The 12541-nt window shown below is 43.4% G+C and overlaps 1 protein-coding gene across 1 annotated transcript; it reads right to left on the bottom strand.

The window, feature by feature from the left end:
• Window positions 1-3950: 3950 nt before the first annotated feature.
• TECTB (tectorin beta) lies at window positions 3951-11932 on the bottom strand (the record flags this gene model as incomplete). Its single annotated transcript, XM_082285750.1, has 10 exons — window positions 3951-4003; window positions 4479-4511; window positions 5373-5442; window positions 7269-7431; window positions 7631-7714; window positions 7794-7897; window positions 9180-9252; window positions 9333-9475; window positions 9887-10077; window positions 11857-11932. The coding sequence occupies 10 exons, from the start codon at window positions 11930-11932 to the stop codon at window positions 3951-3953; spliced, it is 990 nt and encodes a 329-aa protein (XP_082141876.1).
• Window positions 11933-12541: the final 609 nt, after the last annotated feature.

Below are 12541 nucleotides of genomic sequence, written 5' to 3'. Positions count from 1 at the left end.
GAGAGAAAATTTAGCAGGGGAGGAAGCACAGGCTGCTCAATGCAAGAAGCAATCTGGGAAAGCTGTAGACTGCACCCCAGAGCAGCAGTTTGCATTGCAGGTGGGCTTCATATCATGGAATCTCACAGCATTTCTCTTAGGCTTTAGAACATATCCAGTATAATTGTTTTTAAAGAGGTGTGTTCTAGGTTTTCCCTGTAACAACGAAGTGAAGAAAAATGTCTTGGAAAGCAGGGCTGATCTCTGCTTCCCAGTGCAATGCGGCTTCAGATAGAGCTCAGGACACTTTTCGCAGCCTCGTGTGCCTGACTGTCAGGCTGCAAGAATTACTGTTTATTTCTCTGAAGCCACTGAACTTGACCTTTGCAGGGCTGCAGTGATATGCTACGTGAAGGGGCCATGGGGTCCAATCAATCACTAGCTATTTTTTCCTCTGCACCTGTGAGCTGCCCTTTGGATGGGAATAAATTGAAAAGACTTGGTCTTCAGTACAGAGTGAGAGGTTCACTCCTAATACACATCATGTACATCTGTGATGTGTTTTGTATGTAGTGAGTCATGGTACTATTCTGATGTAGGGCTTTTTCTTGTTCCTGACTGGGACATTTTACCAAATGTCATGGATTTACAGAATAAAGAGATGAAGTTGGTATTTAAATGAGGATTAAGACTGGTGTGTTTCTATATCTGGCATCTGGATCTGGGACATTGCCTGTGTTTATATTGTGTAATGTATTGCCAATTCTGGCAGCACATGCAATGTTTACCTCAGTGTGCTACGGAGTTGAGCTCCCCCTCCAGAAAGGCTTTCAGCCCTGATGTGCTTCACTCCTTCTAGGGGTCCCCTAGCAGGGGTTGCACAAGGTGGGCATGTCAGGTCAGACCCAGCCTGGCATCTCTGCAGCGGGATCATGTACATGTCCCCCAATAAACACCTAGTGAGGCTTTGTTCTAAAGTTTGGATTTGAAATTGTGAGATTCCAGCACAGGATATGAGGCATTAATGCTTGACCATAATTAATTCTGAATTGACAGTCTTGGAACCTGCTCCTTCTTTTTCACTATTGGACATGGGGTGACCAAACGGGAACCTCAGTGCCAACAGCACTGCTTATTTGGGAATATTAAGGAAAGATTGTGCATAATGGAACTTAGCAGCTTGCATTGTGCCATACTCACTCATTTTGTGTTAGATTTGGCTCATTCTTTCATTGGCAGTTTTTGTTGGACCTTCTTATTTGTTATTCACATCTGCAGTGACTGCCAAATAAAGGCCACCCAGGTTAATGGTGTTTACCATTTGCAAGTGAGAAGAAGTGAACCTATATTTAATGAACAAAATGTTGTGTAAAGTGTGTCACTGTACTGGCAATATTGTGCTGCAACCTGTGTTGTTATCATCTTGATGCCTGCGTGTGTTCATTTCTCTCCTACTTCTTGTCATGACCTCGGTAACCTTGTGCTTCAGCATTGCAGTGCCGAACTGTGGGAAGGAAAGCATGTAAAAATTCATGTCTCATTAGAGTTCATCCAAATGGAAGGAAGAATTGGGACAAAACCCAACCGGAATCTTTGTGGAGACAAATGCTGGGTTCTAAACAGATTATCTGCATCCTCTCTAACCTTCCTGTCCCTATGTTTCCATGGCCAGACTTGGGTTTGACTTTCAGATGCAGAGATCAAGGCAAGCACCTTCATGCCCTGACAGCTGGAAAAGAGCCATCATTTTAGTCTGTCTGAAATGATGAAATCTATCCAGCTTCACCTTGTGCTAAAATCTTTAGCAATCTTTGCATTTTCTGATACTGGCAACATAAATAGTGTTTAGTAGAATAAGTAATGATGAGCCACATGAAGGTTAGGAAAAAAGAAAGTGGATTATATACCATATTTTTTATGCCAACTATTTAGGATGGAAAACTTTTGCTTTCTTAAGGAGCAGTACTTCTGGATCTGAAACCTGTTCTTACGTTGCTGCCTTCTCTGGCAGATAGACAGGCAGATAGACACAGTCACCTCTGGCACCTGTTTTTCAGTTGGGTTTTGATTGTTTGTTTTTAGCAATAAACTATTTCTGGACTGTAGGGAGATAGTGATCCAGACCGGGAGAGGCAGGAGGGCTGCCTGAGCCCCACTCAGTGCGGGAACATGGACAGGAGATTTGGATGCCCGCAGGCTCCATCCCACGGCGGGCGGGAGGCGGCCTGGGAATGCACAGGCACACTTCACAGCTGCCAAAATCCCGCAAGGTTTGTTCCAAAGCCACACTTCTTGCATAACCAGGAAGGAATTAATCAACCTACCAAAGAAACTGGGTTCAAGGCTTTCTGCATAAAATAGCCGCAATAGGAGTGCAGTGAATGTTGTAAAAGCAAGGCGAAAGAAACAGGCTTTGGTGAAGGACAAGAATTTGAAGAGGTAAAGCCACTTGGCGGGTGCTGAAACGCGGGGTGTGAATGGGAGGGGAGCAGAGGAAAGGGAGGCCGTGCAGCAAACGCGGGCGAAAGCCCTGCAGGGTGATGATGGCCCATGAGAGCAGCCCGTGCAGCACACGGCGCCGCCGAGCGCGGCTCTCCCTGCTCGGAGCCCCGAAGCACCGGCGGGGCCCCGGCCGGGCGGCGCTGGGCGGGAGCGCCTTCTGCTGCCCGCGGCGGGGAACGGCGGCCCCGGGCTGAGACCGCGCCGGGAGGAGCCCGTGCAAATGGACTACATGTGTTCATTCTACCGCTGTGGTGTTCTGCATTATCTTCATTACAGCGAGCTTTCGCCAAGAAAAGGGAGTTGAAAATCTCTAACAGAATTGTTCAGGAGGCTCCCTCTCTGCAAACAGTAGCAAAAATTCTATAATGTGCTTATGCTTCAGTATGTGCAGACACAGGTAGACCCACCGTGTTGATTAATTGGAAGTGTAACAAGTGTAGTCATTCTTCCCTCTTTCACATTTAGGATCCTGGAAGTTTCATGGGAAAGGTCTAGGAATGTTTCTTTCAATATTTTTCTAGTAACTACTAGAAGTAAGGAACCTACTGTTAATGCTTGTTGGGGAATTGTTTCATGTCCTGATATTTCCTAATTTTTATAAATCATGGTTTCCCTTTCCAGTGATTCTTTCTTGCTGTTGTTACTCAGGTACAGACCTAACACCTGGACCCTGTTGTGTCTGCCACCGGCTATGTCTTCAAGGAAGTGTAAAGCTCATTAGCTTGTTTTCCAACCTCAGATGTGTTCAATATGTGCCCACACCATGTAGCCATCCAGCACTGAGCCTGTCCAGTCAGCAAGACATCCTACTCCTACAGTGTGCTCTGCTTAATCCAACCAATCAATACTGACAACACTGAGAATCAGGAAAGAAATATCAGGTAATGAATGCTGAGCACCTTCTAATTACTGCTACATAAAAAGCACATGTTAGGTTGGTTTTTGTTTTGTTCAAAGATTTCACAGAACAAACTGGGACTTTGCAAGACCAGGAAGCACAACATGTTAGGTTGGTTTTTGTTTTGTTCAAAGATTTCACAGAACAAACTGGGACTTTGCAAGACCAGGCCTGGAGGGGAGGTTGGTACCACACTGAGGCTGACAGGGAAGGGGGACCCTGAAGGTAAATTTGACATTGAAAAATGCTGAGTTTGCACATCCTACATTCCTTTTAGAAACGAGTCCTATTGCCATGACAGCTTTTTAAAAGGAGGCGTCGGTAAAATACATCACCCAAGGGTTGTCACTAGTTTAAAATGCCAGTGGAGACTTGGGAGAAGCAAATCTGCTTTGGGATTTTCTAGTATTTGAGGCACAAAGCTCATGGAATGTTTTATTTATCTCGTAAAATGGTGCACAAGAATTTTTTTGTGGCTTCCCTTTTTCCTCTGTAAAATAAACATCTTCAGTAAAGAAGTCCAGGTCCAAACAGGATTGGGGAAAGTTAAGAAACACAGCTGGGCTGCACGTTATAATAAAACAGCACAAAATCCAACCACAAAGAGCAGGTGGAAGATGATATCTGCAAGAGAAGCACAGGCTATATGTGAGTACTTCCCTGTCAGCTCCCTTTCGCCTTCTCTTCCCACCCCGTTCAATAAAATTACTTGCCCTAATGTGTCTCTGTCAACATATCAAATGCTAATAAATAGACTTTGAAAGGTGTGTTTCAAACCCTTTCCAATCAGAAGTACTTTCAGACACCCCTGTTAATCCAGTAAAACGTGATTGTTCCTTTTTGGGAAGAGGGTGTGACAATTAGAGAAAGTATTGGAATTTATTGCTATGATTTTATTGTCCAGTGTGAGGGATGTGCCAAAAGAAGGAAAACAAAGTATATAACACTGGGAAATAAAATCTGATCTTGAAATATTCACTCTTCTTCAAATTTACTAATATTTCAGGTTTTTTCTTTGAGCTATGGATTTTATGTTGACAAAGACACTCAAAATCCATGTCTGGGATTGATACTTTCATTGTCATACTTTGCTGTTTACCTGAGAGTGTGTAAAATCTGGATAAACCTTTGCCTGTATAAAAGAGGAGGAAAAATATTACATCAGGATGATGTTTAAAACAGGGCAAAGTGCACCAGTGGGCTTTGTAAAAGCAGAACAGAAAACATTTGCCACATTTTGAAATTCTGAATATTTCTTCCTCTTGGATTTCCTGTCTGAAGTGATAAAAGGATCCTCAGTTCTTTTACCTTTGAACATCGATGGGGGTTTACTGGTACAACATAATGGATTATATTAATTCCATTCTATGTGTATTTGTAATTTTAAATTGGCTTTCATATTGGTGTGGATGCAGCTGATAAACGAGTATAAAGGGCTCTAGTGAAAATATTATTTGTTCCAAGGACTTGTTTCAAAAGATGAACCAGCTCAGCGAGAAATCCCTATTGCCTGCAGGAGGCATCAGTTCGAGGGAACAGTTGCTCTACAGTGGGGAAGTCCGATGGCAGTGCAGTCAGTGTGTCAGGCAGGATAGGCACGAAGCATCCCCACAGCACATGAAGGTGTGTACGGACACTCAGTGTAAAGAAAAACTTTCCTGCTGCTCGCGACCTCTCTCCCACTCCCGTGCAACCTGTCAGAGCATATCTGAGCTGCTCTGAGGTCACAGGCAGCTGAGCAGAGCTTTCACTGCCAGCTCAGTGTGCGACTGGTTTGGCCATTTATCATAAACACCTAAGGGGTGCCTTGACTTGGCAAATGAGGAGAGTTTCACTGAGCCAGAGCTTGGAGGGGACCAACTTCTGTTCTAGACTCCTGCTGCCCCAGGGGAAAGGGGTCTGGCAGAGGGCTTTGGCTCCCTCTGCTTGCTCCTATGCTGCCAGCTTCACTGCTTCCCGAAGGGAGAAGCACCCCACGAACCCAGTCACTTACTGCGCACAGTGATCTCCGCCACTAAAACACCTCCGGTTTGTTCCGCGCGCTGCTTGCGTTTGTCACATGTCTCAAGAGAGCAGAGAGAAAGCCATGTATACCAAAAGATGTAAGAATTATTAAAAAAAAAAAAAAAAAAATCCAGGCCCAATTCTCATGTTTCCAACCAAGGAAATTGCTGCATATTTTCTAGGGATTTTTTTGTTTCTGCCTGTATTTCGAATTATTGGGGTTTTAGTGCAGGAGAGTTTTAATGAGAGTTTTTATGGTCCATTTTCTGAAGATTTTGGTGGGCTGCCTTTCCCACCCTCCCTTAAACAAAACTCCTGTCAAGATGGGGGAAATTGAGCTCCATCCGTTTAACCCCTGACCTCTGTGAAGGCTTCTGTGGTTGTTTATTGCTAATGATAATTGTTGTCCCTTGGGTAGAAACAGGAAGCACCAAATCCTTTCCATATAGATCAGCTCATGTCCAGCACTAATGATGCCTGTCACAGCTGACAAGGTCTGTATTGGAGGCAGTGCTCCGCAAATTAAAGGTCCTTGTCCATCTCCTGACCTTTGTAGATCCCCAGCTGTGGGCATTTTTATTACAAACTCAGCATGTGGTAATTCTGGTTATGATTTGCTTGTAAGCACAGACCACCAACTTGGTTCAACCTTAATTGAAGAAGACCACCAGCTGCTTTTTTGAGTCAGAAGTGGACTCAAGGGATGTCAGCCTGATCGAGCAATTATCCTGCACTGGAGGGTGAGGTGGGAATTCCACACAGTGCCTGAAAGGATGATGTAGATGTTTGACAGTACTTCCAGAAGGGCACATATGAAGTAATGGGTTTGTGTTTTCTTTTAACTCTGATCTGTGGCTGGATAAAAAGTTGAAGAAATCTTGAAAAACAGACAACAAAATCTAAGAGTTTTTTCTGGTGCCTTTGAAACTTAGAATTTCTAACTGTGTTTTTGTCAAACATGCATATTTTGCACAATTTGTGTGCAAATTGTGTTTTCACACAAGTCAGTTCCCCCTTCTTACCACTGAAGCTCTATAATACGAAATGCTGCCTTGGTTTGGCTCCTGGACTGAGAAAGGGGTTAGAAAGAAAAACTGGGCTCACCAGGAGTGATGCTTTCTCTTCTCCAGCAAGAAACATTTGCTGTTGAAATGACAGCATGTTGGCCAAGGAGTATTTTGGGCTTTCATTTCAGGTTAAATAAAATTTGATTTCATTTTATAGCAATGACATGTTCATTGCATGAGAGAAAGAATAGCAAAGCTCTGATTTGGTGAAGGGTGGAGAGAAAAGTCTTTAAAGAAAGACATTTTGTGGGCACCTTCCCATATTAAATTATGTGCCTGTGTAGCACCTTCACCTCACAGAATTCTCTGTTCTACCTCAGTTCCTGCTCCAGAGACAATTTACGTATTTTATGCAGAACAGAATGTCTGCAAGAGCAATAACTTACTGCAGCATGGCAGCGAGGACTTTCCTTGGGAAGGGGGACTGAGAGCTTTGGGCCAGGTTCTCCCGCTATCCCCAGGGTGCTCTTAGCACCGAGATACTTGGTAAAATGGAAAAAGCTCAACTTTCTCCTTTTTTCCAGGCTTGTGTTTAACTGTAGCTGTTTGTCAGACAGGACTGTAGTCTGGGATATTGACAAGAGCTGAGTTTTTCAATGGCTACCTTATTTCTCAATCCATTTAAACAAGTTTCCCAATGTTGCCTGTGGCATGACAGGGGTCGGGGTGCACAGCTGGGCCACTTGGGTTCACACACTGCAGTGCCTCCATCTGCTGAGAGCCCTGGCACTGGCTCTACAGCTGACATGCCCTCAGGAAGGGCTGGACATCCTCTGTCTGAGTGCAGCACTGCGTGTTCTGCAGCAGGGAGGCCTTACCACGGGGCAGGAGAACTTCTCGCTGTCGCACACGTGCGTCTCGCAGTGCAGCCAGACCTTGGACAGCTTGGGGATGTTGCGGAAGCGGAAGGCGTTGAACTGGAACGTGGCCCGGTTTGTTTTCCCGTTCTCGTGCACAAGGATGGAGTAGTCCGTGGCACACCTGGGTTGTGTGTGGAGAAGCAGTGTCAGAGCCCCCATGGCTTCAGTGAAACGTCTCCTGAGGTGACAGTCTGATGAAAGCATTTGCCCTGCTGTGGGCCGGCTTTTCCTTTGCTCCCTTATACCCCACCACCAGCTTTCCAGTCGTCCTTGGGGCTGGGCTGAGTAGAGGTGCTCCCCTGGGTCCCACCAGCACCTACCCCTTGGTGATCAAAGGCCAGTGGATCTGGTAGAAATACTCTGAGGAGGGAGTTGCCCAGCAGTTGTTGAGAACAACTTTAAACCTGGGGAGATACAAACCCCAGATTAGCAAGGAATGTCCCAGTTGCCAGTTTATTACTCATTCCTCCTTCCCCTGCCTACCTGTCGCTTAAGCCCTTAGCTTCCACTCCAGCAAATATGTCAGAACCAATTTCTGATGTTTCAATGACAAAGGGGGCTTCCTTTATACTTGAGAACTTGGCATTCTTTGAAAGACAAAGACAAAGGCATCACACATCACTCATAACATGCAAAGCAAGGCATGATTCAACTTCAGACACCACTGGAGAGACTGACCCCAGAAATCTGGGTTCTTATAACCTGCAGCCTCCAAACTCTGCAACAGTAGTAGGACTACTGCAAACCCAAGATGATGTTTAAAAATACTTTTGTTAATATTTGGTGGATAATGATGATACGTGACAGAACTTGATGCTGTTTGGGTTGTAGTATGTATTGTATCACAGCATGGGTGGGAAGCAAGCTTGCTGCTGCTGCTTGTGGTGGTGGGGAAAGTTGGTGAGAGAGTGGAGATGACTGTATAGAATGGGAATGGAGTTGGGACATGGCCACGTGTTGGGCAAAAGGAATGAAGACAAGCAGAAATCACAAGAAAAAAGCCAGCCTGCTGAACATGGAGCACTGTGGTGCTCAGGTGAAAATTTTGGTTACAAATACACTGAAGTGCCTACCTTAAATCCAACTGCTTCTTGTTGGGTAAGATGGTAACAAAGCTAGTACCAGAATTATACAAAGAATAACATGTTTAGTCCTACCATTGTTTTATCTAGTGGTAAACACTCCTTTTACCTGGCCTGTAATTTTAACACAGTATGTTCCTAGTTGTGCTTTTTCTAGTTGTGCTAAAGTAGAGAGTGTTTTGGTGCTTTTGTGGAGAAAAGACTCCAAAATCTGGAGTTGGCTGCTCCAGCAGTGCAGTGGAGCAGTGGAGAGGAGAGGGATGCTTCAAAAGAACTGCTTGATATTAAGGGACAATATTTTGTTGGCAACAAAATTCCAGCATGACCTAAAGATCTGTAGAGTACATTAAATATCTGTCAGGTGAGTGGACCAGGGAGAAAACCGCAAAAGAAATGCAAGGAGCTTTGCCGTATCTATAGAGGCCGTGCAAGGCCAGCAGCACATGCAGATTCATGCTGCTCTTGCAGCGGGACTACAAACAAATTTTGCTTTTTCATATAAAACCTGTCAGCAGGTTAGAAATGTACCTCCCAGCAGAAAAATCTGCCTGATTTTGAAGGATTAAAGGAACAGTTGGCATGTGTCTGCTCTGTTCACTTTAAGTACATCCCTGTTAATCAGCAGAAAGAAGAACCCCTGCCAATCCCACTGCAATTATCTGTTCCAGGCTAGTAATGTGCTCCATGACACATAAAAGTTAGGAGCAGCAGCCCTGTTTTTTTCCAGCTCTTTGGCTGAAGCCTTTGTAAGGTGAAGGTGAAAGTGTGAGTGGCAAAGAGCACTTACAGAGTAGAAGTTGAGGGACAGTTGACTTTCAAATGAGCCAGAGCTCCCATTCTTCACATGGACAGTGGCCACCCTGGGGACAGGACAAAACTCCAGATGAGTGAGGCGTGATGATAAGGACAGGGTGAGACACACTCCCAGAAGAGGACGTACCTTTGGTCAAAGGCAGCCTGGTTCACCAGGTAGTTGGCATTGTATGTGCAGGTGAATGAGTAATTCACAGGCTGGCTCTTCACAATCACTGAGGAGTCATTGGAGACGATGGAGTTATAGAAGTGATACATGGGATTCTTGAACTGTGGGTGGTGAGACAGAGAAATGTGGGCAGTACTGAGCCTTTGAGGCATCAGGAAAGTACTTTGAAACATGAAGACTCTATCTGTTGTCAAAACAGCCTCCCCAAGGAAACACAGTTCGGTAGCTCTTCATATGCTGTGCTGCCTATTCATATGCCTTACTAAATATAAGTAAATAAAGTTCTGTGTAATACAGGTGCAAGTGAAAAGCAAACTAGTATCACTAAGCCTGTGAGTATTTTGCCTGCAACTGCAAAGCACAGCTGTCTGAGTTCTTCATCTCCTTGATACTGCAGTTTGCCTCCTTCTTCCGTCGGTACTTAAAGCTTGCTCCAAGCTGAAGAAGACAGGACTCTCTCAAGTGAGTCCAGCCATTTCCCGAGTCAGAAATTCTGACCTTCATAGTCTTACCTCTGACTGTGTCCCACAGTATGATTTGTTTTTAGGTGACAGGTCTGGGATTGTGAATTGGTAATATCCTGAATCGTGGATCCCATTGTAGCAAATACCTCCAAGTGCCAGCTGATTAACCTCCCATCCATAAGGGCACTCTGGAATTCTGGTAATGATGGTTTTAGGATAGCAGTATACCAGAATTACATCTGAAAGGAAAATGATACACCTAGAGTTATTCAGTGGTAATTTCCTTTCAAGGAGGTGGGTCTGCCCACTTACTTTCCCTTGGGCTCAACCTTGTGTGAACAAGGGTGTATGCTGGAAGGTCCCCTAATGAGAGCAGCTTTTGCTACACAAAACTGACCTCTAGGTTGTTAAATTCTGTCCTCTTTGGAAGAGTTTGGCCTTTGCCTTCTAATCAATGTGGAACTTTGTGTAAATTTTTTATCTTTCTGGAATAGCTGATTGAAAAGCAGAGACACTGCTGAGAAACCCGAAGTAAAAAAGGACTGCACTGAAATATATCTCATTAACTTATGCTGCAAAGCTGGCTTCTGTAACACCACTGACTCTGTAAAGATAATATTGGTGAGGTTGTTTGGTAGGCTTTGTAGGTCTGCACTGTTTTGTACTGGTGTATAGATCTTGGCCACGAAAGATATCCTGCCCTTTCTCTTCTTGGACTGGCACCGTAATGCCAGCACAAGTTGAATTTTTCCAATTGTCAAGTCAAAAGCCAAGATCTAAAAATGAACTAAAGAACCTAGGCCTGCTAACAACAGTAGAAAATGACCCAAACTCCCATCCCTGTTAATAGCAGTGCTGTGTGTTTCCAAGCATGGTGATTGCTAATACAGCCATGAATGTTGAACATCTTAACATGCAGACCAATTCCTTCATGATAGCAGAATTGGATATTTTCCACAGGCAGAGCTAATTTGAATGTCTGACGGAAATTTACAGGGCAAATATTAACTAACCATTAGCAACCTGAAAATTGAGAGAAACTTCCAATTTCGACAGTGAGGGAAAAAAGGCACTCTGGCTGGAATTATTCAATTATTTCTTTTAAAGCCCTTGCCACTCTCATTTTTAATGCTAAAAGCCTCATTTTGCAGCCTTTCCATGTCTGCTAGGGAATACTCAGGGAAAGTCAACTAGAGACCTCAGCAACTCACTTTTTTCTGGTTAACAAACCTTCAGCACATGCAGGCTGATTTTGCTTGTGTTAATGCTCAGATTTATAATTGGCAACTTTACAGCTATGAAAATTCCTGCAGTTCAGAGAAACTGCTTGTGCAAATAAAGGTACTGAAATAAATGGCTAGAGGGCCAAATACTTGAGATATACCATGAAATGACTGACAGTAATCTGACAGCAGTCACACACTAAAAAGCAAACACTAAATCGAGGCGTATTCCAACATATTTCTAGAGCACATTTTGTAATTCTAGTGAAATCTACATTACAGGTCTGTCTGGTACCAGATCACTTCAGTTTCTAGGCAGTAATCAGTGTGCAATTAGAGCCTTATCTTCAATGATTTTTTGTATTTTTCTTGCTTTAATGTAACAGTGGGGTTCAGGAGTTCAGCCCAGCACATTCTATCACCACCGGCCATCTGATTGTAGTCTGTGGGACTAAAGCCCAGCTTGGACAGCAAAGATCTGCTGCATCTGGCCTGTACTATTACACAAAATTTCCAATTGTTTTTGTTTTCTTTGCCATTTTATGCATTTGTGATTAACTTTCTTACACTATGTTTATTGCACAGAGTTAAGTAAATGCCTAATTCTTTGTGAGGTTAGGACTTGAATGGTACATTCTTTACTGTGCTAGCTCAAAGCAGATGAATAAAAGAAATTTAAGGATTAGCTCTACAGAATCCACAGTTTAACTTTCTGAAGGAAAACCTTTTGGTTTTGAATGATAAAAGCCTTTGGAAGCTTAATTACAAGAGAAGATCTCAGGAGACTTACTTTACCTGCTTTATTTGGGCTACAAGGCCCCGCAAGAGCTCGAGCCAAGATGACCAGCAGATAAATAGCAAGAGTCACCATTTCTTGCAATGATCTGAGGACACAGGAAATAAAAGCTGAAAATGTCTTTAAAAGTCGAAATAAAAGCAATGCTTTGTCTGCAGTCCTGAACTTGTAGCTACTGTTAAAATTGTCCTTTTTGCAAAGTGAAAAAAATAACATTACTGATATTCTGTCACCCAATGTAATTGCAACTACAGGGTAAATATTTCCAAGACCATTACTATAAGTGAGTCACTACTGTTACAATTTTACTGTTTCAGTTTAGTGGTGGCTTTCAATTATTCTAGTTTGATTTCTTGCAAAGAGTCTAAACCTAAAGTGTTAATATAACCAAATGAAACTGAAACAGTGGGACTTGAAAAAAAGAGGGAATAGAAATTACTAGAAGAAATATGATGCAAGAACATATATAATGTGCTTAAAATTTAGTGCTGAAACTATTCTCTGTGGTGATGACTATTCTGACGTACATAATCTAAACTTTATGTAGCTCAGTTGTGGTAAATTATGCATTTTCTCCTTTGCTGCTAAATGTTGAATTTTTAGGAAAACATCCATAGCAGCAATTTACAGTTACATTTCAGGCCTCAAAGCTGCAAGCTGTTTCCCACAGGGGAGAAACATGTA

This window comes from Coloeus monedula (genome assembly GCF_965178545.1).
Source record: "Coloeus monedula genome assembly, chromosome: 8".
In the NCBI taxonomy this organism is placed as follows: domain Eukaryota; kingdom Metazoa; phylum Chordata; class Aves; order Passeriformes; family Corvidae; genus Coloeus; species Coloeus monedula.
Note: the sequence above shows the minus strand (reverse complement) of the source record. Positions and strands in the feature narration are given on the sequence as shown.